Below are 24,907 nucleotides of genomic sequence, written 5' to 3' on the forward strand. Positions count from 1 at the left end.
GGCAAAATGTCTCTGTGTTCAAGATATCCATTGATTGGTAATTTAGAGAGACCTGGAAATTCTGCAGGATTGCGGCTCTCCAGGACCAGGGTTAGCCATCCCTGGTTTAGGGCTATATTATCTGCTCAGGTTAAGCCAAATGCTTCAGAACTCATTGGACGGCACTTCACAGTGCAGATGGACAAGAAGTGGAAAAGAAGGCGAAGAAGTGGAATGTTCTGCAATGGTCAAGTCAATCACCTGACCTGAATCCAATTGAGCATGCATTTCACTTGCTGAAGGCAAAACTGAAGGCAAAATGCCCCAAGAACAAGCAGGAACTAAAGACAGCTGCAGTACAGGCCTGGCAGAGCATCACCAGGGAAGAAACCCAGCATCTGGTGATGTCTATGGGTTCCAGACTTCAGGCAGTCATTGACTGCAAAGAATTTGCAACCAAGTGTTGAAACTCACAATTCAATGAATGATTAAGTTAGTTTGTCCAATTACTTTTGAGACCCTAAAATTGGGGGGACCACATAAACATGGGTGTAATTCCTACACCGTTCACCCAATTCGGATGTAACTACCCTCAAATTAAAGATAAAAGTCTACAATTGTGGTGGAGAGAGCCAAAATGATGACAATTGTGTCACTGTCCAAATATTCATGGACCTAACTGTATATCGAACATTATTACAAAACTAAGTGATGATTCAAATGTGTAAAGCAGTCTGTGGCAACTCTGTGAAGGGTGCTATACCAAATACAAATTGATTGACTGATTGATTTAAGTGTCACTGTGAAGAGTTTTAAAGAGATTGTCTCCTTGAGTTACTCCATTGCAGATATTGATCTTGTCAGTGTCTTGATGGACTTGGATAATTGATGTCGCATTGTTGTAGATATAATAAGATTTATGTACTTAAATGTATTTAAGGTAAATGCTGTGATTTAAGTGTTATTATTGTGTGCTTATGCTTCTGTTATGCTGTATATATGCTATACTCTTTAATTATATATATATATATATACACTCACCTAAAGGATTATTAGGAACACCATACTCATACTGTGTTTGACCCCCTTTCGCCTTCAGAACTGCCTTAATTCTACGTGGCATTGATTCAACAAGGTGCTGAAAGCATTCTTTAGAAATGTTGGCCCATATTGATAGGATAGCATCTTGCAGTTGATGGAGATTTGTGGGATGCACATCCAGGGCACGAAGCTCCCGTTCCACCACATCCCAAAGATGCTCTATTGGGTTGAGATCTGGTGACTGTGGGGGCCAGTTTAGTACAGTGAACTCATTGTCATGTTCAAGAAACCAATTTGAAATGATTCGACCTTTGTGACATGGTGCATTATCCTGCTGGAAGTAGCCATCAGAGGATGGGTACATGGTGGTCATACAGGGATGGACATGGTCAGAAACAATGCTCAGGTAGGCCGTGGCATTTAAACGATGCCCAATTGGCACTAAGGGGCCTAAAGTGTGCCAAGAAAACATCCCCCACAGCATTGCACCACCACCATGGATCCATGTTCTCATTCTGTTTACGCCAAATTCTGACTCTACCATCTGAATGTCTCAACAGAAATCAAGACTCATCAGACCAGGCAACATTTTTCCAGTCTTCAACTGTCCAATTTTGGTGAGCTTGTGCAAATTGTAGCCTCTTTTTCCTATTTGTAGTGGAGATGAGTGGTACCCGGTGGGGTCTTCTGCTGTTGTAGCCCATCCGCCTCAAGGTTGTACGTGTTGTGGCTTCACAAATGCTTTGCTGCATACCTCGGTTGTAACGAGTGGTTATTTCAGTCAAAGTTGCTCTTCTATCAGCTTGAATCAGTCGGCCCATTCTCCTCTGACCTCTAGCATCAACAAGGCATTTTCGCCCACAGGACTGCCGCATACTGGATGTTTTTCCCTTTTCACACCATTCTTTGTAAACCCTAGAAATGGTTGTGCGTGAAAATCCCAGTAACTGAGCAGATTGTGAAATACTCAGACCGGCCCGTCTGGCACCAACAACCATGCCACGCTCAAAATTGCTTAAATCACCTTTCTTTCCCATTCAGACATTCATTTTGGAGTTCAGGAGATTGTCTTGACCAGGACCACACCCCTAAATGCATTGAAGCAACTGCCATGTGATTGGTTGGTTAGATAATTGCATTAATGAGAAATTGAACAGGTGTTCCTAATAATCCTTTAGGTGAGTGTGTATATATATATATATATATATATATATATTTTTTTTATACAGTAAGTGGCTGATTAATTTAAAATATATCGTTTTCAATATGCTTGCAGTCACATACTTTTGACCGGTAGTGTATAATATATCAGAGAACAAAACAAGCTAGGCTACATATGAATTGGTATTCTTTTTTATTTTTCATCTGTTGAGGTAAGACCTGTCTTGGTTTTCATAAAATGTTACTGTTTTACATGAAACCCCAGTATGAGGACCGTATAAATGTCTTATCCAACATGCACAGAAAACAGAAGATATATTGTAATTTTTCAAAATGAGGTATACAGATCAAATACGTAGTGTCTTGCAGTACCTTGATGTGAAATTTGTTAGATTACGGAATTTGGATCTCTTTTGTTCTCACCAATTTTTTATGCCAATGCAGGCAGAAACTTTTGTTTCTTGCATTTTTTTATCCCGCTCAACAGATATGCTGCCATATAAAGATAATTCACACACAATTTTTACATAGTTAAACCGTTATTTAAAAAAAATAATAATAATAATAATTTTTCTGACAAATGGTCTTTTTTTTTTATAAGTAAGGCTATTAAGAAAACATACTTAAGAACTGTAAAACCGGATTAGCCTATTATTCCTGTTTGAAAAACGAATGTCAATATTTCTCAACATAATTTAAAGGCTGCTTTTATAAGTGTTCCATATTCCATAATATCTTAAACAGGAGGTGTAGATATATACATGCATTTAAGAACATACAAAAGTTTACAATCGAGAGGAGGCCATTCGACCCATCGTGCTCGTTTGGTGTCCATTAATAACTAATGATCCAAGGACCCTATCCAGTCTATTTTTAAGTGTTCCCAAATTTTCAGCTTCAACCATATCACTGGGGAGTTTCTTCCAGATTGTGACAACTCCCTGTGTGACCAATTTGATAATTTGTGAATAATAATAATAATAAAAATTATATTAAATATCCATTAAACAAAGAAATGGTTATTTGATAGCTCCATGGCCACAGCCTCAATTAACACATTGGCTATCAATTGTGCAATGATTACACATTTGTAAACAAATTGCTCTGAATAAGTAAAATGTCACTGACAGGCTGGGGTTTTAGACTTTATTTTGACAATGAAGGGAACCTCTGGCTTAACCTTGTTGTGTTGTGGTCAAAACATGAAAATGCATCCCTATTCTGATTGGGTACATCAGTTAGCTGATGCACTGCGTCGACAACGCTAGGATGTGACACGTCATTTGCCGGCATTCGTTTTCCTGCTCCATTAACATGGAAAATTGCTGGCATTTAGACTAGATCCCGAGGTGGAAAATTGCTGGTGTTGAAATGCAGGCATAAACCCATTCACACAGACCTTGCCAGCAACAAAATACCACCAAAAATAGCCAGCATTTGTTTCTGTGTGAATGGGGCTTTACAAATGCAGAAAGATGCAGGAGGTATCGAGAAAAAAGGAAGAATGAAAGAGAAAGACAGGAAAGTAGGAAGCCTTTCAGGGATATTAGCAAAGTGACATCCAGAGAACACAGGCATTTACGAAAGAAATAGAGGTTACAGAAGAGAAAATACAGGAATGGAAAAAAAAAAGCTTCAGGAACAGTTACTCCTGAAATGCCAGACCAAGCTCCCATTAAACAGCAAAGATCACCAGAGACACCAGAGTGATAAGCATGCCAAATACAAGTATAAAAAGACACTGGAAAAAGGAGAATACATTGGAGGAACAACTTAGAAATGTGAGAAAGTTTGTTTTAAAAACGGAAGAAGAGATACTACAGAATTCAAGTGTTACTTCCGTGTTTTGTTGTTCCCGCTTCTCTGTTACTCTGTTTGGACTGCTTTGAGTGAAAGGGGGCTTTGGGGGTGTGATTGTCTGTTTCTGTGTTACATGGCAGGTGTATAAAGGTTCCTCCTTTATGCTGATATAGAGAGGTGAAATGTAAATGGTGCAGGGAGCTGGGAAAACCTTTCATTGTGCTTTGTTTGGGTGCAGATAAGGGTGTTATTGCAGGTGGAGCTGCTGTGGTTGTGCTGCCAACGAGATCGACTGGAGACGAGAGGAGGAGTGAGCCAGGTATGTCGGAAGGAGCCGTGTCAGAGGCTGGTGCTGACTTGGAATATGTATAGAAGATGGTTACCAGCACACGGTGGGGGGTTAATTGCTTTGGATACGTGGGTGGTTGTGATTGTATAATTATGGACACGGGGACAGTGTGTCTGCTGGCCAACTGTTAGGGCTGGCTTGATTCGGGTGATTGTTACAATATATCACATTATTTTTACATTTTACCCTATAGAGCTGGGCATTGACTGGAGCAATCTAGGTAAACTACCTTGCTCAAGGGTAGAACAGCAATGTCCCCCACCCAGGATTGAGCCCACCACCCTGCACACTGGAGTCCAGAGACCTAACCACTACTCCACACTACTGCCCCATGACTTAGTTGCTGTTAGCAGTATTTATTTATTTATTGCACTATTTATTGTGATCGATGCTGTGATTTCTACTATTTATTGCTGGTGTTGTGTTCTGCAAATTATTTATTTTTTCTTGTGTGTATTGGATGTATTGCAGAGCTGAATAAACCAATTAATTTGTTGTAATGTGTTTCATTTATCAGTCTGCCCAGATCTCAAACATCTTCTCTTTATTGGGGTTTGGTATTACACAAGATAAAAACAAACGTCCAAATTTGATTGATTCACCTGAAACTAGAACAAAGACATTTTTGAAGGGCTGTCACGTGAACAATAAAGGAAACAACTACTCTTGCACAATATCATGGTGGAAGAACAAAAAGTGATGTCCAGATTATCCACTCTGAAGAAGTACAGGCTTATGTTTTACATAAAAAATCTTGCACAGAAATGACAGAACTTTCAGCTAAGAAACAAAAAGCAGGAGAAGAGAGTGGAAATACAAATGTACAAATCAGAAGGCAAATGGTCATAACATTTTTATCTAGAGATGACAACAGCAGAGTGTGTCCCAGAAAAAAGACACAATCACACTAAGGAACATTCAGAAACACAAGAGGCTTCTTTGTGAACCAATAAGTAAGCTTTTATTAAAGTTCAAGGAAGAAAACAAGACAACCAAATTGTCATTTAGGCAGTTTTGGAGATACAAACCTTTTTGGATCATGTCTTCAAGATTGCAAGACAGAGACACCTGCAAATGTGTAAGGCATGAAAAGCTCCAATTTAAAGTAAACACTCTTTAGACACAAGGTTATCACAAATAATGACTGTGAAGAGGTAACAAAGATGCTAGTTTGTTCACCTGCTGATAAAGCCTCCATGTAAAGAGAATGTTCTGGGTGTGCACTGAAGAAAATTGATGGTCCTATGATCCTAACAAAAAATGTCCAGTGGAAGGAGTGGAAAACAAGAAAAGGAATAGTACAGTGAATAGTACAGTGAGGGAAAAAAGTATTTGATCCCCTGCTGATTTTGTACGTTTGCCCACTGACAAAGAAATGATCAGTCTATAAGTTTAATGGTAGATGTATTTTAACAGTGAGAGACAGAATAACAACAAACAAATCCAGAAAAACGCATTTCAAAAAAGTTATAAATTGATTTGCATGTTAATGAGGGAAATAAGTATTTGATCCCCTATCAATCAGCAAGGTTCCTGGCTCCCAGGTGTCTTTTATACAGGTAACGAGCTGAGATTAGGAGCACTCTCTTAAAGGGAGTGCTCTTAATATCAGCTCGTTACCTATATAAAAGACACCTGTCCACAGAAGCAATCAATCAATCAGATTCCAAACTCTCCACCATGGCCATGACCAAAGAGCTGTCCAAGGATGTCAGGGACAAGATTGTAGACCTACACAAGGTCCCCCTGCTCAAGAAAGCACATGTACAGGCCCGTCTGAAGTTTGCCAATGAACATCTGAATGATTCAGAGGAGAACTGGGTGAAAGTGTTGTGGTCAGGTGAGACCAAAATCGAGCTCATTGGCATCAACTCAACTCGCCGTGTTTGGAGGAGGAGGAATGACCCCAAGAACACCATCCCCACCGTCAAACATGGAGGTGGAAACATTATGCTTTGGGAGTGTTTTTCTGCTATGGGGACAGGACAACTGCACCGCATCAAAGGGATGATGGATGGGGCCATGTACCATCAAATCTTGGGTGAGAACCTCCTTCCCTCAGCCAGGGCATTGAAAATTGGTCGTGGATGGGTATTCCAGCATGACAATGACCCAAAACACACAGCCAAGGCAACAAAGGAGTGGCTCAAGAAGAAGGACATTAAGGTCCTGGAGTGGCCTAGCCAGTCTCCAGACCTTAATGCCATAGAAAATCTGTGGAGGGAGCTGAAGGTTCGAGTTGCCAAACGTCAGCCTCGAAACCTTAATAACTTGGAGAGGATCTGCAAAGAGGAGTGGGACAAAATCCCTCCTGAGATGTGTGCAAACCTGGTGGCCAACTACAAGAAACGTCTGACCTCTGTGATTGCCAACAAGGGTTTTGCCACCAAGTACTAAGTCAAAGGGGTCAAATACTTATTTCCCTCATTAACATGCAAATCAATTTATAACTTTTTTGAAATGCGTTTTTCAGGTTTTTTTTGTTGTTATTGTGTCTCTCACTGTTAAAATACACCTACCATTAAAATTATAGACTGATCATTTCTTTGTCAGTGGGCAAACGTACAAAATCAGCAGGGGATCAAATACTTTTTTCCCTCACTGTATGTAATATAAATGTTACTTTTATATACACTGTGGATGCTACTGTGAAACAGCTTGTGGCAGAAGTGAAGAAAGTTGCACCAAAGATGTGTACACATCTCTATAATATAAATCAACCAATTTACCACCCGAACAAATCTGAAACAAAACTTCAAAGCGTATGAAGCTTTAATATTAGGTGACTTATCTGAGAACTACAAGTGTTAAAATAATTCTCAAGTGCAGTCTAACCATTTTAGTGCTTTGTGTAAGTCATGCACACTTTCAGACAGCTTGAGACATGATGAACTTGATCCCAGTTCTTAGGTGGTTAAAAAACAATTATCCTGTGTCACAACACTACATTTTATTAGTGATGGTCCAAGCAACCAATACCGAAAAAAAAGGAAATTGTAATTTGATAAGCACCATTCCTTTCCTTCATGGTTTCAAAGCTGTTTATTGGAACTTTTCTGAGGCTGCCCATGGCAAAGGGCCATATGATACAGTAGGAGGAACAGTACAAAATCTTGCAGCCAGAGAAGGAGAGGACATCACCGATGCTGAAATGATGATCCAGAAACTACAAGATCGAACCAGTATACTCCTAATGTTGGTGACTGAGGATAACATCCATATTATTGACAAGCAACTACCCAAGGAGAGTCTGAAGACTGTAAAAGGAATCATGCAGATCCACCAGGTTCCAGCAAACAGGTGTAATAAACCATTGACCAGTATCCTCCTTCTGCATTAAGTAAAGCTTCTGTAGCTGCTTTGGAGTTGTTAGAGGCAACCCTGGTGAAGACTGTGATGAAACTTTACAACTAGTAGAAGAAGTTTCATCACATCTGATCAGGAAGTTTTGAGTTGCTTTGAAATACACATCATTCTTTAGGAATTAACATGAAAGAAACTGAATATTTCCTAATGTATTATAATTATCTAATTGTCTCTGTTCTTGATACATTATCACATTAGTAATTTAAATATTAAACTACTAGAAAAGAGTATCATGTAGCAGCATGTGAATGCATTAGTATCAGCTGGGAGGATTTCCATCCTCAAGCAGTCACACTTAAGTAATTTCACTCCTCTGGAAATGAATGTGTGTCGCCATCAATGAGTGTCAACTCAACAGGTATTGTTATTATTATTATTATTATTATTATTATTATTTTTATTTCTTGGCAGACGCCCTTATCCAGGGCGACTTACAACATAAGTGCAAAAATACAGAGAAGTACAAGGCATTGTGCTGAACAACATGAGCCAGTTCACTTATAAACATCGCCTGCAATTTGCCTGATCACCTCTGCTTATCATTGATATAAGCCAGGTCGCAAGGTAGATTGAACCGGGATCCGTCTTTTCGTCATGCACTTTTCATCACCAGCAACAGTTCATCACAAACATTTCATCACCAGTGCCAGTTCATCACCAATTAGCATATTCATCAAAAATTTGGATATTCAGATACAAATTACACACGGATAGTCTCTTTTGTTTTAGATCAAATATTTCTTAAGTTCTACGATTCTAAAACAGACTTTTATTAAATCTCTTTAATTTCACACCTTAGATGTAATGTTTTTCAACTATTTAATTTCACCCCTTGAAATACCCTTTCCACAATGGTCCAAAACTACTTTATTTGGAATTTCCTCTTTACTTCTAGAACCTGATCCTGTATGTAAGTAATTTGTAATTTGATTCAATCTGCACAGGCGTTTTTCATTTTAAACGAGCACCTTTCGTAGCGATGACGGACAGAACCTGAAGTAGAGATAGGCTATGTTGTTGTATTGGGTTGTTGCCATTGGCTACAGACAGTAATAAACTACATTCTCACAGTGCATGTAAATTGAATTGTGATTGAAGATTTTATTTTCCTACACAGGTTGAACCAAACATTGGTTCAAACTTTCAGCAGAAGACCATAGTTGATTTCAGGCACAGTGTTGGAGCATCTTTGATATATCTTACCCTTGTATTATTGAGATAGGTGCACACCTGCTCCTAAATATATTTTTCATGTGCACCAGAATTTTGATGCCATAAAGATGAAAAATGGAAAAACATCTGTAGATTATGGAATCACAGTGGAGACCCAAAAAGATGCTGGATAAAAAATTGAGATTCTTGCAAAACCTTTCACAAAGTGTCTCAAAACAAATACCAGATAAATAGAACAGGGCAACCATTATTCTCCTTCACAAATAAGGAGACAAAGAAGGTCTGAGGAACTAAAGGCCCATTGGTCTACGTCCCCATCTTATACAAAGTATTTACAAAGAAATTAACACATCCACTTCAGGACACCCTGGACTTCGCCCATGGCATAAACAGAATCAGAACTGTAACCATTTATCTATATGGATATATATATAGGCCTATAATATGTATGTATGTACATATATGCATGCGATATGCAAATTGATTCACTGCATACATTCTGTGAAAATTAAGATTATAAATCAATTCACTGTGTAACGATTTTTTTTATTTTTATAGATTAACTTGTATTTATAACTAAAGCCTGACCATGGACAGGGGTTGCAAATTAGTCTTGGCTAGAAACCTTGTATGCAGTGCATCTCTTCTGTGTTTTTCACCTATGTTTTTAACCTGTGTTATAAACCTGTTTTTTTTAACCTGTTACAATGTATAATGCATTGTCCATGATACATAAATACATAAATAAATAAACTCACTGTTCACTGTGACACCTTTTTGTGCAAGTCTAAAGCAGCAAAACATGAAATAGAAATTATAATAACCCAAACAGATAGCAAAATGTTATGCTGGGTGTGCCATAGAATGAAACACATACCCAAACATGGCCACAGCATGCACCTTTTTAAAAATGTGACATCCACCCATTCAGACTCTCATGAACACGCACAGATGCATGCAGACCTTGATGATATGTTAAAATGAACATACAAGACAACCAAGAATACAAGATATTTGTTTATATACATTTTTTACACCTGTTTGGTGTCTTTGTTTCAATCAAAACCCTAGGGGAGGTGGTAAAATCATGCCACTATCACAACATTATGTATATTAGGATTGTTATTTTTACAATTGTCATATACTCCCTGGTGATGATTTGTCTCCGGTGATTAAATGTACGTGGTGATGAATTGTTTGTGATGGATTATTGGTGATGAAATGTCATAGTCCCGATTGGCTCACGGTGGATTTCACACTGCCTGTAGCTCGCGATATTTTAGTTGGCAGTCTGCAAACATTCTTTCATAAATGTGGTAAATTTTTTACATCAGAGAATGCTTCACATCGTTAGAAAGTAGAGTCACAACAGTGAAGAGTACACATATGATTAAAGAAAAGCGCATTGGTTTGTTGCCCTTTTAAGGCTACCAGAGGGGTCTGTCAGCTTAAGGGGTTACATTTTGTTAAACAAAATGATTCCATGATTTCTGTACATTGAGACATTAAATTGTGTAAATTTCAATAAAAACTGGAAAAATAGAGGTGACCAGTAGTGTAACTCCACTTGATAAATCTGGCAACTGGATATGGTTTTCACTCTTTAGTTATCAGTACAGTTATTTTGACAATGTAGAACATTGTTGATCTCTATATTCCCTCATCCCAGTGGCATCCTCATCCATTTCTATTGGTTTTCCACTTGACTCCAAAATCAGTTTCACAGAAATTATTTCAGTGAAGCTAATATTAAACAAGTGAATAAGACAATGCAGTTCTGTCATGATAAAGCCATGCAAGAGAGTTCAAGTGAGTTCTGGGACAGGAGTCGTCAATGTTTGGCCCAGGCTATGCTGAACATTGCAACACATCTATGGTAAGGAATTATAATACTCAAATGTAAAGATTCAAGAATCAGGGTATTAACTGCAATCCTCAAATGGATCTTCAATCCATTACAAATGGTAAAACATCAATGTCACAAGAAGCCCAATAAAATAAAATAAAATAAAATAAAAATCAATCCACAATCACAGCTTCATTTCCTTCAGCAACATAACTGGTGAGTCCATCCCATAGCAATGTAGCTGTATCTTACCTGTTTTTCCAGCTTCTGTTGGCGGAGGCTGTTGTTTTCATCATCCAGGACACTGAAAGGAGAAAAACATGAGATGTTTAGATCAGTTCTTAAACTAGGATCAAACTAGCTACAATCTTCCCCAAAAAGATTGTGAAAATGTTCCACTGCAGGTTGCTAGTGTGAGTAAAAGCCACACCCTAAATAACAAGATTTGTAATAAAAAAATGGTTTAATAAAATTTCTTAAAAACCTATACAATGTGTGTCTTCATTGTAAAACATAATTCTTATAAGTGAGAAAAATGTGGTGCTCTCACCCAGGTAGGCTAATTAAATTATTTTAAATGTCTGCATGCTTTTTGATGTGTTTCAAATATTTTAAAGTTGAGGGTTTCCTTAGAACATTAACTTGCTTACATTCACATGTCTAGTCCTTTCTATAAACTAACTACTTAAATGTAAATTATTTTGTATTTGTTACAGAGCACGTCTTCTTTAACTAAGATCTGCTCCTTTCATGCTTATTTTTCCCAAGTCTCCACAAATAATAAACTTTCTCTTCAGATAGGCTTGGTATTTTTATACCCAAAACTGTCAAATAACGAAATTGAGGTTGACTTGACTATAATAATCCAGTTCAGATGGGGTACTGTTCCAATCCTCATTTGGTAGAACACATTAATTCAACATGTGCCATACTCAGACTGCAGGGAATAAGTAACATTATCTCTTGCACTCCCATAACAAAAAATATGTAATTAATTCAACTCTTGAAGAAATATTGTTCTCTAATGCAGCAATATAATATTTTTCAGATGATCACCAGAGCATGGAGGGCCTTAGACGGGATGAAGGTCAGCCCACTACATCTGCAGCAGCCAGGAGGGAAGATGGTGTCACTAATCCGGGCCGGAGGACAAGGACAAGGCTGACCATACATGAGAAACTGGCCATGGAATTTCATGAGCACAAATTAAAGTAATTAAAAGAAGAACATGAAATGAAGATGAATATCCTTCATGTTGAGTTAGCTATGAAGGAGGAGGAGAGAAACATGAAGCAGCAGCAGTACCAATCTTCTACTGAAGCCAGCACCAGTTCAGGGTCCTGATATCTCAATTTCTGAAATAAAAAAACTTTTTGTTACCAATCCATGGCAATTGTTGTCTTCAATCATTTGAGATATCTTTGTTGTAAGAAGTGCTGCAAAGCTAAAGCATCCCTGCAGGCTAGTCCATATCTGTCATTGTCTGCCTCAATCATGGGAAGATCTGGGTCATCCTCATCTTCCATTTGAGGATCTGGGCAGCCATGTTGTTTGAGGTAACCTTTCCAACGTACAACAATGTTGGAGAACTGCATAGTGGGAGTGCACACAATTTGTACATTTATTGAGAACCAGTTTTAACGATTCCTGTACTCCTCAGCATCTGATGTAGACGGACACTTTATGGGAATATGACATCCATCAATACAGCCAATGACTGCAGGGAAGTTCCCATATTCATAGAACTCCACCTTGTAGTTGGCTTGGGCAGCAGCATCTGGGAACTTGATGTAATTGACTTTCAGTGCACATATAGCATTGTAGACTTTGTGGACTATGTTGCACACAGTTGGTTTTACACCACACAAATCTCCCGTTTCACGATGGAAGGTTCCACATGCCAAAAACCTCAAGGTGATCAGTACATGTAGGAAAGGAGGGATATGCTTTCCCCTAAAAGAGTCAGATGGAAGCCTCGGTTCAAGTAAACAAATGATGTCAGCTGCATTTTCTTTGTACATACAGAAACGGTCACGGAAGTTGATTTCATCAAAATCATTCAGTGGGTTGCTATTGTCTATAATCACTCTTCTGTCTGTATCATAATTGAAATAGTCCAGGTAATCAATTATCCTCTATTGCCAAGGTCAACCTGGAGGCCAACATCAATTAATCTTAACCTGCCTCTGGTCAGGTTTAATGTAAGCTTTCACTTAGATCTAGACTAGCTCTAATCTTCCTTCTGGAAATCAGACTTTTTAAATCAAGACTAGGGCATGTCTGATACTATTTTAAACCATGCCTTTGGCGTCCAGGAAACCACCTTTCATTATTGCTTATTATGGCTTATATAGCCATTGTTATCCTACTGTTAACACATATGATTTTCAACTAGATTAAGAAGTTTCTAGAAACTTCATTTCCATTGTAAAACGGCCATTTTAAGACCATTTTAAAGAGTATCTGATGAATGCATGCAGATAATGCATGTTAATATACTGTATAAACACATTTTAAAGAATTGTAGCTTTAAAGCAGCTTGATTACTTTTCTCGGGAAGGATTTATGAGAGCATATTGCATTTGACCTTACAGGAAGGTCAAAGGTAATCAGAAAGAGTATTTTCAGATATGTCATACATGGGTTCCCTTTCAAATCAAAAGACAGCCATTACTTCGGAGATAGGTTTTCCTCATTGGATTATATCCTTTGATTATTGCTTCCTTCGGAACTCAGACTACGTTCTTTTCTTTGTGTATTACTGTCTTTTGCGTTTTCAGTTTCTCTTGGAGTTAAGTGTGCATTAGGAGTCTCGCTTGGAGCCGGCTTCGGTCCCTCCTCTGAGATCTACTGCACGATTTTACCTTTCTGTACCTTTTACCTTTTTTTTTATATTTTTTACAGATTCGAGTGGCATACGAGAGGGTAGAGAAGGAGTCTCCATGGAGCAGTCTCCCTGCGGTTGTGCCGCGCCACTCTATCCTGGGATCTTGACCTCTGTAGGTGGATTTTAACATGCTCGACACGCCGAAAACAGCATTTGACACACCGAGACTCATCGATCCCTCGACTTTTTGTCGACATCGACCAACCCCACTGATCCCTCGCCCCTGCGGCTCGACATCGATCAACCTCGTCGATCCCTCGACCCCTGCTGTTGACATCGATCAACCTCATTGATTCCTCGACCGCTGTCGACATCGTCCAACCTCATCGATCCCTCAACCCTTCTGTCAACATCGACAAACTTTATCGATCGCTCGACCCTTCTATCGTGATAGACCGACATCGGTGATCCCTCAACCTTTCTGTCGACATCGACCAACCTCATTGATTCCTCGACCATCGACCTCTCGACAAGCTCGTCGACCCGCTCTCGACCTCTGGACACCCGTGTCGACCTCTCGGACCTCGACGTCGACAACCTCGACTTCATCATCAAGGGGGACAGTATCAGAGCAGAGGAGTTTGGTGAAGTGCTTCTACCACGAGAGCTGTCGATATACTTGGAGGGTCTGGACATGGACGATCTAGAGACGGACCTTCTCACAGGCATGAAGCCAAAAGGGGCTTTCCATCGCTGTTCCGGATGCCAGGGCAAGCTGCCCTTGGACGATAGACACGATCTGTGCGTGTGTCGCTAATGGGAGAAGGAGGCTGTATACATTGTGCAGCTTTTACGGAGACAACGCGCCGTAGGAGGGCTAGAAACTCCCCATCTGCCACCCGTCGCAGCAGAAGCTCCGCTCACCACTCCTCTGTGGTCTCTGCTCCGCAAGGGACCATAGCGAGCGTTTCTCCAGGGCAGAGACGCTCGTCCTCATCTCGCGCCTCAGCGAGAGTGCAGTCGGCCTCCCCATCTTCCATCTCCACCTCCTCGCAGACGCTCCCCTAGACGCAGATCCCCGAGAGCGAGACGCTCCCGCTCCCGATCTGCAAGACGCTCCACTCTGCGAACCCCTCCACGCCGCAGGAGACAAGAGTCTGAGGGGATTGCGTCTCTAATCAAAACAGTTGTGCCGCTGGCGGACAGGCTGGACTCTCAACAACAAATACTGAACACAGTGGTGGCCTGTCTTCCAACTGGAGAGAAAGCCCCCTGACTTCGTCTTCCCCAGCCGCCACTCTGACTACCACCGCCACTGCCACTATCTCATGTGGCTTCTCATTCCGATATCTCGGATGCACTTTCTTTTGCGGAGGAGACCGAGAGAGCGAGCTCAGTGTCGGAACCGTTTCAAGGGCCGAGTGTGGAGTTCAAGGCCCTGATGAGGCGGGCGGCTTCGGTGGTGGACATCCCATGGTGTGCCCAGGAACAGGTTCACAAAAAACGATTTGTCAGGGAGAAGACCGCGAAGCCCGCAGAAACTCTCCCCTTGCTTGACGACTACATGGACATTGTATAGTACACATGGAACCAGCCGGCGTCGGCCCCTGCAACTTCTAGACAGGAGGAAGCCATGTATGCAACGACGGGAGTGGAACAAAAGGGACTGGGATCTTTCCCACCGATCGGGGACTCGGTGTCCAGGCTGGTCCAAGCGGGTGCTGTTTTGGGCAAGGAGCCGCTCTGCCCTAATAAACAGTGCAGGACGACGGACGCAATGCTGAAAAAGGCATATGCTGCGGAAACTTCAGCAGTCCAAGCCAATAATGCACAGGCTATCCTCATCCTGTACATGGGGCACCTGACGGGACGCCTGAGGGAGCGCCAATCTATGGCGGATGTGGAGGAGTTGGAGCTCGTCAACACCTACATGACGGATTTGCTGCGAGAGGGAGCGAATGCTATGGGGAGATCTCTCGCAGCTATGGTGGCAGCCAGACGCCATCTGTGGCTGACGCAGGTGAAGCTCCAAGACAAAGAGAAGTCAGTCCTCCTTGATGCTCCCATCACCCCGGGCCAGACATTTGGAGAGTCAGTGGACCTCTCCATTGAGCGGACAGTGAAGGCCAAAGAGTCAGCATCCAAATATGCTGACCTCCAACAGACTAGACGGCCGCCACAACACCATCTATGGGGACATCAGCAGCCTAACAGGCCGTGGCCGAGGCAGGGAAGGCCTCAAGCTAAACCGCAACAGCCTAGTGGCTCGCAGCCTGACCAGCGCCACAGGGGCCAGCCATTCTCGATCTGAGGGGCCTCAACATGTTTTTGAAGAAAAGACCCTTCCACATGTTGACTGTACAGCGTAGCCTACAGTCTGTCCGGCCGGGTGACTGGTTCACGTCAATAGACCTCAGGGACGCCTACTTCCACGTCCCCATTCCCGACGCACAGGAAATACCTGTGCTTCGCCTTCCAGGGCCAGGTATACGAGTTGTGCTGCTGTTCGGCCTCTCTCTGGCTCCACGCACCTTTTCAAAGTGCAAGGCCTTGGCCCCCCTCAGGGATAAGGATCCTGAATTACCTGGACGACTGGCTGGTGTGCGTAGACTCCAGGCTTCAGGCGGAGGAACATATAGCGAAGGTTATACGTCATGTGACTACACTGGGTCTCACAGTTCAGATAGAAAAGCTCCTTTGAGCCCGCACAGAGGGTGATTTTCTTGGGAATAAGACTAGACTCTCGAAATATGCTTGCCTACCTGTCCAGATACAGACTAGAGTCGTTGGAGAAGTGCCTGGCGTCCTTCAGAAAGGCATCGACTCTCCAGCTGGTGAAATTTCAAAGACTGTTGGGGCTGATGCCGGCCTGTTTTCTTATTGTTTGTGTGTTTTTGTTTTGTTCACTAGTTTTGTTTCTTTTTGATGTATCATTGCCCTATTGCTGTGCAGGGTGAAGCACGTATGCACTTTACATAATGAATTTGCACTTTTACCGGATGGTACAACAGTCCATTTCTGAAAGGTGTTATATACTGAAAAGTTATTTATATGTATTTATGTAGCTGTGTATATTATATTAACTTATTACCGTCTGAATGATGATTAGTGATCCAGTGTAATGTTTATGGATTTTAGATGGATGGAAATTTGTGATCATCAATGTAAACTGATGTGGGGAAGCGGGTATATGCGAATAGTAATTGTTAAACTGTGTTATATGTCTGGAAGAAAATAATAACAACGAAAAACTGGTGGGGAAGTAATTAAAATTGTAAATGTCTGTATTTGTTGTTGTTTTCCTCTCTATAATCCTATTTATTTCTCTGGTGTTGGGGTTCAGTGGGTAAAGATCTAGGTTTGCTGCTGAGTCCCTGTAATGATTTGTACTTTACAAGATAAATTAAAACTTATATTGGTAAGGGTTAATCCTTGCCTGGCACCCCAGCATTTACGTACAAATACTGTTACAACCACAGTGTGCTGCAGGGCACTGTCCTGGTGGAAAAACCGCAACAACCTGTGCCTCGGATCCCCCCTCAGATGCCCGCACAGACGGGAAGTCATCACCACGGACGCCTCCGGAACAGGCTGGGGCGCTGTCTGGAATGGGAGGGGAGTCCAAGGAGTGTGGAGTGGCCTCTGATCAGCCACACACATCAACGTACAGGAGCTGCAAGCGGGGTGCAGCTGGCGCTGCACTACTTTCACCATGGTCTGACAGACAAACACATCATGGTCCGGACGGACAACACGTCAGTGGTGGCCTACATCAACCACCAGGGGGGTTTATGCTCCCCCAGACTACATCGTGTGGCTTGCAGACTTCTCCTGTGTGCGCAAGACAATCTCTGCTCCATACGGGCAATACACCTGCTGGACGTGTCCAATACAGTGGCGGACGTCCTCTCCAGAGGAGGTCCGGACAGCTCAGAGTGGAGACTGAATCCTCAGGTGGTAGAACAGATCTGGGAGAGGCTGGGACGAGCTTGGGTCGACCTTTTTGCTACACAGGTAACGACTCACTGTCCTCTGCGATTCTCCCTGGAGATGGGAGGCGCCCCCCTGGGTGTGGACGTTTTTGCTCACCTATGGCCACAGGAACTGCTATATGCCTTCCCCCCACTGCCACTTCTTCTACTGACACTGGAGAGGATTCGCCAGGAAGGAGCTCGAGTTCTCCTGATTGCCCCCTGGTGGCCGAGACAATTGTGGTTCGCAATGCTGGCACAGATGATCAGCGCGGACCCATGGCAGCTTCCGATTCGATGGGACGTACTGACTAAAGCAGAGGGACTGTTGTGGCACCCCAACCCAGTACAGCTGCAGCTGTGGGTCTGGCCCCTGAAAAGCACCGTCTGATGTCTCTAGGGCTGCCTGTGAATGTCGTGGAAACGCTGCAATTGGCCAGGGCCCCCTCCACCAGGGCCCAATATACTTACAAGTGGTCAGTTTTTCAGAACTGGTGTATAGAGAGGAATGTGGATCCCGTGTTGTGCCCCATATCGACAATCCTGTGCTTCCTGCAACAACTGCTTGAAGACGGGAAATCCGCATCTACGCTGAAAGTTTATCTGGCTGCCATATCGGCATGTCACGATTAAATTGACAATGTCTCCTCAGGAACGCATGTCCTGGCGATCCAGTTTCTGAAAGGGGCAAAACGCTTGAGACCAACGATAAAGGACACAATTCCAGCCTGGGACTTGGAATTAGTGCTGAAAAGACTGAGCGGTGCTCCCTTTGAGCCCATCTCCACAACGGAGCTCCACTTCCTCTCGCTCAAGGTAGCTTTTCTTGTAGCAATAACATCAGCAAGGAGAATTAGTGAAACTCACGCCTTGTCTGTCGATAAAGCCTGTTTGATCTTCTCGGGAAGCAATGACAGAGTCTCAGGACGAACCCGGGCTTCCTGCCCAAGGTTGTGTCGGCGTTCCATATAAATCAACCTATTGTCCTGGAGTCTTTCCATCCCCCTCCACACGAATCAGATGAGGACCGCAGACTACACACACTCTGCCCTGTCCAGGCTTTGAGGTGCTATATGCAGAGGACTGCACAGAGCCGCAAATCCGACCAGCTGTTTGTCTGCTATGGTTCCACCACCAGAGGGCGGGCGGTTTCAAAACAGTGACTGGCGCACTGGGTGGCGGATGCAATCCGGCTCACCTATGAGACTGCTAATGTTCCCATGCCTGAACACATCTCAGCGCACTCAACGAGGGGACAAGCCACGTCATGGGCTCTTTTTCACGGTGCCACACTACAAGAACTGTGCAATGCTGCGACCTGGTCCGGTCAACAGACCTTCGCAAGGTTCTACCGCCTCAACATGGCGGACCAGCTGCACCCAGGCTTGGGCACTCAGGTACTGCAAACTGCTAGCCCTCAGGCGCCGTGAGGCTCTGCTATCCTTGTCATTATGGGTCTAGGCTTAGTCAGGTGTCAGGACTTGCGACAGCTCTGGTATAGTCTTCCCATTAGGTAATAGCTGTCTTTCGATTTGAAAGGGAACGATAGGTTATTATCATAACCCCGGTTCCCTGAAAAAGAAAGACAGCCATTACTCTTCAGGGGTCGCTCGGCCAGACGACCTTCCTGATGAAGAAATGGCAGGGAGCTGCAGTCAGGAGGAGACTTTTCAAAGACGCCGGGGGCGGGTCTACCTCCTGCCAGCAGGGCCCCTATTGGGCAGCTTTGGTACATGTTTTCAATGATTGGCAGGTCAGAAGGCTCTTCTCATTAGGTAATGGCTGTCTTTCTTTTTCAGGGAACCGGGGTTATGATAATAACCTATCGTTCCTATATGTGTTCCATAGTAAGTATAAGCCTAACTGCACTCTGTAAGGAGGTATGAGCCAGTTCTCAATTTGACCTTAAGGAAAGTCAAAGGTCACAATGGAGGACATTTTTGAACAGACCATATATAAGTTCCTATCTGACTTTTATAGCAATCATTAGCTTATCTATACTCACTAACATTTTAAGCATTTATTGAACTTTAAGGGGGGGTCAAAGGTCAAGATTAAGGTGCTTGGACTATTTTAGAAGTAAACATGATGTTCATTGCAATGCAGCTTTGAGCCTTGCTTCTAGGAGAAAACTAAAGTTTTTTAATACACATTTGACCTAGTAAGAAAGGTCAGAGGTCAAACTTAGGGTCATATTTTGAAATCCCATATATGGTTTCCTATATGTGTTCCATACAGATCATGGGTCTATCTCCTGTCTGTGAGGTGAGGTAAAAGTGGTAAAATCTTGCATATAACCTGAAACAAGGGATCAAAGGTCAAAATCAATGAAGTATTTAAACAGAGCACTTATGGTTTCCAATAGCAAATGTGACTATCTTCAGTCTGAAAGCAGTCACAAGGCATTTAATTGGCCTTTGAACCCTAAAGGAAGGGTCAAAGTTCAAACATAATTTTTTTCAAAAGGACACATTAGGGCCCCTATGACATGAGTCCTTGACCTTGCGCTTACTCAAGACGCATCTTTTCCGACAGTACTTGTAATATTAGTCCTCTATCCCTGCTAGATAGCACTTCACAGTTTTTATTATGCTTCTCGCGTTCTTGATTGTTTTCCTCCTTGCTCCCTTTCCCGTACGTAGCCCTTGACTGTGACCCTACATCTTGACAGCACTTAGCTTTCACCGTCCAGCCACCGTCACTTACTGTACTTGTGTAAATTGTAAATTGGAATTTGTAAAATGTATTATTTTGAATTGCTATATTTTAGCTAAATTTAATTTGTAATGATTGATGCCTTGTACTTAACTGTATTTTTGCACTTTGTTTGCACTTATGTTGTAAGTCGCCCTGGATAAGGGCGTCTGCCAAGAAATAATAATAAAATAAAATAAAATAAATAATAATAATAATAATAATAATAATAATAATAATAATTCATGATGACTGTGGTGGATTTCTCCTCCGTGCCTAAATGGTTTATTTATTTAAATTAAAATGATGAGCATAAATGTAAACTATACACAATACAGAATACAATCAACAAAATCAAGAATATTTGTATGAAGTACATAAGCGCTTTTGTTGTTAATATGATAAGAAGACGCTAAGTGCAGTTATTTACTGCAGTAAAAATAAAGTGTTTAGATCACTTAAACTGTTAAAGATCTATATTTATTTTACTTTATTGTATTATTTATTATTTTATTTTGCTGTACATTTGTTGTATGTTTACCAGTTTGTAAAGCACTCTGTGGCTACCCTGCAAAGGGCACTAAACAAATAAAAATTGATTGATTGATTTTGCAAACTGTAATACTGAAATGCAAGAAAATGTGAATTGACCTGGAAGGAGAGCTCAGAGGTCAAGTTCAAGGTCATGCATGGATACAGCCCATATGGTTTCCTATACATGTTCTATTGGTGTCCAGGAAACAATCATCGTATATGCCACCCATAAGGAGTTATAAGCCTTCAAATGGTTTATCTACTGAAATGTTAATTTACTTTATTTTAGATCACTTTAACTGTTAAAGGTATATTTTTATTTATTTTATTGTATTATTTTATGCATTCTTTTATTTTGCTGTATGTTTGTTGTATGTTTACCACTTTGTAAAGCGCTCTGTGGCTACCCTTCAAAGGGCGATTACAAATAAAAATTGATTGATAGAAATGTCGAGATGTTTTTTTGCGATATCCCGTAATAGCTCCAATTGGAAAATGGTTAGCAGTTTTGGAGACTGTAGGAGGAGATGTGTTTACAAAACCGAGAATAATAATAACTAGAATGGACATTTCTGGAGAACTTCATCTGTAAATACAGTTTTAAAGCTGAAATAGTTTCAAAAAAGCATAAATTGCTGCAATCAGTTGTTACCTATATTTCCAGTATATCAGTAGTCGTTTTTCCGACAGTCATGAGTCTGAGCACGATTGAGAGGTCGATAGTCACAGGATCACTTATTTTCATCAACAAACTGCATAGTCATTTACAAATTACACTAACCTTTAGTCCAGCAGTTGTAGTCTGAACATACATATTAATTTCAGTAAATAAATATGGAGGGTAATTTGTGACAAAATAAATAATTTATATATATTTTTTTTTATGTACAGTGAGGGAAAAAAGTATTTGATCCCCTGCTGATTTTGTACGTTTGCCCACTGACAAAGAAATTATCAGTCTATAATTTTAATGGTAGGTGTATTTTAACAGTGAGAGACAGAATAACAACAAAAAAGTCCAGAAAAACACATTTCAAAAAAGTTAAAAAATGATTTGCATGTTAACGAGGGAAATAAGTATTTGACCCCTTCGACTTAGTTTTTGGTGGCAAAACAGTTGTTGGCAATCACAGAGGTTAGACGTTTCTTGTAGTTGGCAACCAGGTTTGCACACATCTCAGGAGGGATTTTGTCCCACTCCTCTTTGCAGATCCTCTCCAAGTCATTAAGGTTTCGAGGCTGACGTTTGGCAACTCAAACCTTCAGCTCCCTCAACAGATTTTCTATGGGATTCAGGTCTGGAGACTGGCTAGGCCTCTCCAGGACCTTAATGTGCTTCTTCTTGAGACACTCCTTTGTTGCCTTGGCTGTATGTTTTAGGTCATTGTCATGCTGGAATACCCATCCACGACCCATTCTCAATGCCCTGGCTGAGGGAAGGAGGTTCTCACCCAAGATTTGACGGTACATGGCCCCGTCCATCGTCCCTTTGATGCAGTGCAGTTGTCCTGTCCCCTTAGCAGAAAAACACCCCCAAAGCATAATGTTTCCACCTCCATGTTTGACGGTGGGGATGATGTTCTTGGGGTCATTCCTCCTCCTCCAAACACGGCGAGTTGAGTTGATGCCAAAGAGCTCGATTTTGGTCTCATCTGACCACAACACTTTCACCCAGTTCTCCTCTGAATCATTCAGTTGTTAATTGGCAAACTTCAGACGGGCCTGTACATGTGCTTTCTTGAGCAGGGGGACCTTGCGGGCGCTGCAGGATTTCAGTCCTTCACAGCGTAGTGTGTTACCAATTGTTTTCTTGGTGACTATGGTCCCAGCTGCCTTGAGATCATTAAGATCCTCCCATGTAGTTCTGGGCTGATTACTCACCATTCTCATGATCACTGAAACTCCACGAGGTGAGATCTTGCATGGAGCCCCAGACCGAGGGAGACTGACAGTTATTTTGTGTTTCTTCCATTTGCGAATAATCGCACCAACTGTTGTCACCTTCTCACCAAGCTGCTTGGCGATGGTCTTGCAGCCCATTCCAGCCTTGTGTAGGTCTACAATCTTGTCCCTGACATCCTTGGGACAGCTCTTTGGTCTTGGCCATGGTGGAGAGTTTGGAATCTGATTGATTGATTACTTCTGTGGACAGGCGTCTTTTATACAGGTAACGAGATGAGATTAGGAGCACTCCCTTTAAGAGAGTGCTCCTAATCTCAGCTCATTACCTGTATAAAAGACACCTGAGAGCCAGAAATATTGCTGATTGATAGGGGATCAAATACTTATTTCACTCATTAACATGCAAATCAATTTATAACTTTTTTGAAATGCATTTTTCTGGATTTTTTAAAATACACCTACCATTAAAATTATACACTGATCATTTATTTGTCAGGGGGCAAACGTACAAAATCAGCAGGGGATCAAAAACTTTTTTCCCCTCACTGTATTCCTCATGAAATACCAACAGGGAGGCATCTGATTTATCCAAATTTATTCTGCAGCATGACAACGACCCCAAACATACAGTGAAAGCAATCAAGAACTATCTCCAGCATGAAGAAGAACAAGGAGTCCTGGAAGTGATGGTATGGCCCCCACAGAGCCCTGATCTCAACATCATTGAGTCTGTCTGGGATTACATGAAGAGAGAAGCAACTGAGGCTGCCTAAATCCACAGAACTGTGGTTAGTTCTCCAAGATGTTTGGGCAAACCTACCTGCCAAGTTCCTTCAAAAACTGTGTGCAAGTGTACCTAGAAGAATTGAAGCTTTTTTTAAAGGCAAAGGGTAGTCACACCACTTTGCATTTAGTTAATTGATAAATGTAATCTATTAACATGTCTATTTTTGAAAGCAATCTTAGTTTACAGCATTTTTTCACACCTAAAACTTTTGCACAGTACTGTATGTGTGTGTGTGTGTGTATATATATATATATATATATACACTCACCTAAAGGATTATTAGGAACACCTGTTCAATTTCTCATTAATGCAATTATCTAACCAACCAATCACATGGCAGTTGCTTCAATGCATTTAGGGGTGTGGTCCTGGTCAAGACAATCTCCTGAACTCCAAACTGAATGTCTGAATGGGAAAGAAAGGTGATTTAAGCAATTTTGAGCGTGGCATGGTTGTTGGTGCCAGACGGGCCGGTCTGAGTATTTCACAATCTGCTCAGTTACTGGGATTTTCATGCACAACCATTTCTAGGGTTTACAAAGAATGGTGTGAAAAGGGAAAAACATCCAGTATGCGGCAGTCCTGTGGGCGAAAATGCCTTGTTGATGCTAGAGGTCAGAGGAGAATGGGCCGACTGATTCAAGCTGATAGAAGAGCAACTTTGACTGAAATAACCACTCGTTACAACCGAGGTATGCAGCAAAGCATTTGTGAAGCCACAACACGTACAACCTTGAGGCGGATGGGCTACAACAGCAGAAGACCCCACCGGGTACCACTCATCTCCACTTCAAATAGGAAAAAGAGGCTACAATTTGCACAAGCTCACCAAAATTGGACAGTTGAAGACTGGAAAAATGTTGCCTGGTCTGATGAGTCTCGATTTCTGTTGAGACATTCAGATGGTAGAGTCAGAATTTGGCGTAAACAGAATGAGAACATGGATCCATCATGCCTTGTTACCACTGTGCAGGCTGGTGGTGGTGGTGTAATGGTGTGGGAGATGTTTTCTTGGCACACTTTAGGCCCCTTAGTGCCAATTGGGCATCGTTTAAATGCCACGGCCTACCTGAGCATTGTTTCTGACCATGTCCATCCCTTTATGACCACCATGTACCCATCCTCTGATGGCTACTTCCAGCAGGATAATGCACCATGTCACAAAGGTCGAATCATTTCAAATTGGTTTCTTGAACATGACAATGAGTTCACTGTAATAAACTGGCCCCCACAGTCACCAGATCTCAACCCAATAGAGCATCTTTGGGATGTGGTGGAACGGGAGCTTCGTGCCCTGGATGTGCATCCCACAAATCTCCATCAACTGCAAGATGCTATCCTATCAATATGGGCCAACATTTCTAAAGAATGCTTTCAGCACCTTGTTGAATCAATGCCACGTAGAATTAAGGCAGTTCTGAAGGCGAAAGGGGGTCAAACACAGTATTAGTATGGTGTTCCTAATAATCCTTTAGGT

The 24,907-nt window shown here is 41.8% G+C and overlaps 1 protein-coding gene across 3 annotated transcripts in view; it reads right to left on the bottom strand.

Moving 5' to 3' along the window:
• Positions 1-24,907, bottom strand: part of tulp3 (TUB like protein 3) — a 153,697-nt gene that overhangs the window by 75,998 nt on the left and 52,792 nt on the right. For all 3 annotated transcript variants that reach the window (XM_066724630.1, XM_066724629.1, XM_066724631.1), the window contains exon 3: positions 10,968-11,019. In XM_066724630.1, the coding sequence (XP_066580727.1) occupies positions 10,968-11,019 (52 nt within the window). The remainder of the gene's footprint in view (positions 1-10,967; positions 11,020-24,907) is intronic.

Source organism: Amia ocellicauda, chromosome 15 (genome assembly GCF_036373705.1).
Source record: "Amia ocellicauda isolate fAmiCal2 chromosome 15, fAmiCal2.hap1, whole genome shotgun sequence".
In the NCBI taxonomy this organism is placed as follows: Eukaryota; Metazoa; Chordata; class Actinopteri; order Amiiformes; family Amiidae; genus Amia; species Amia ocellicauda.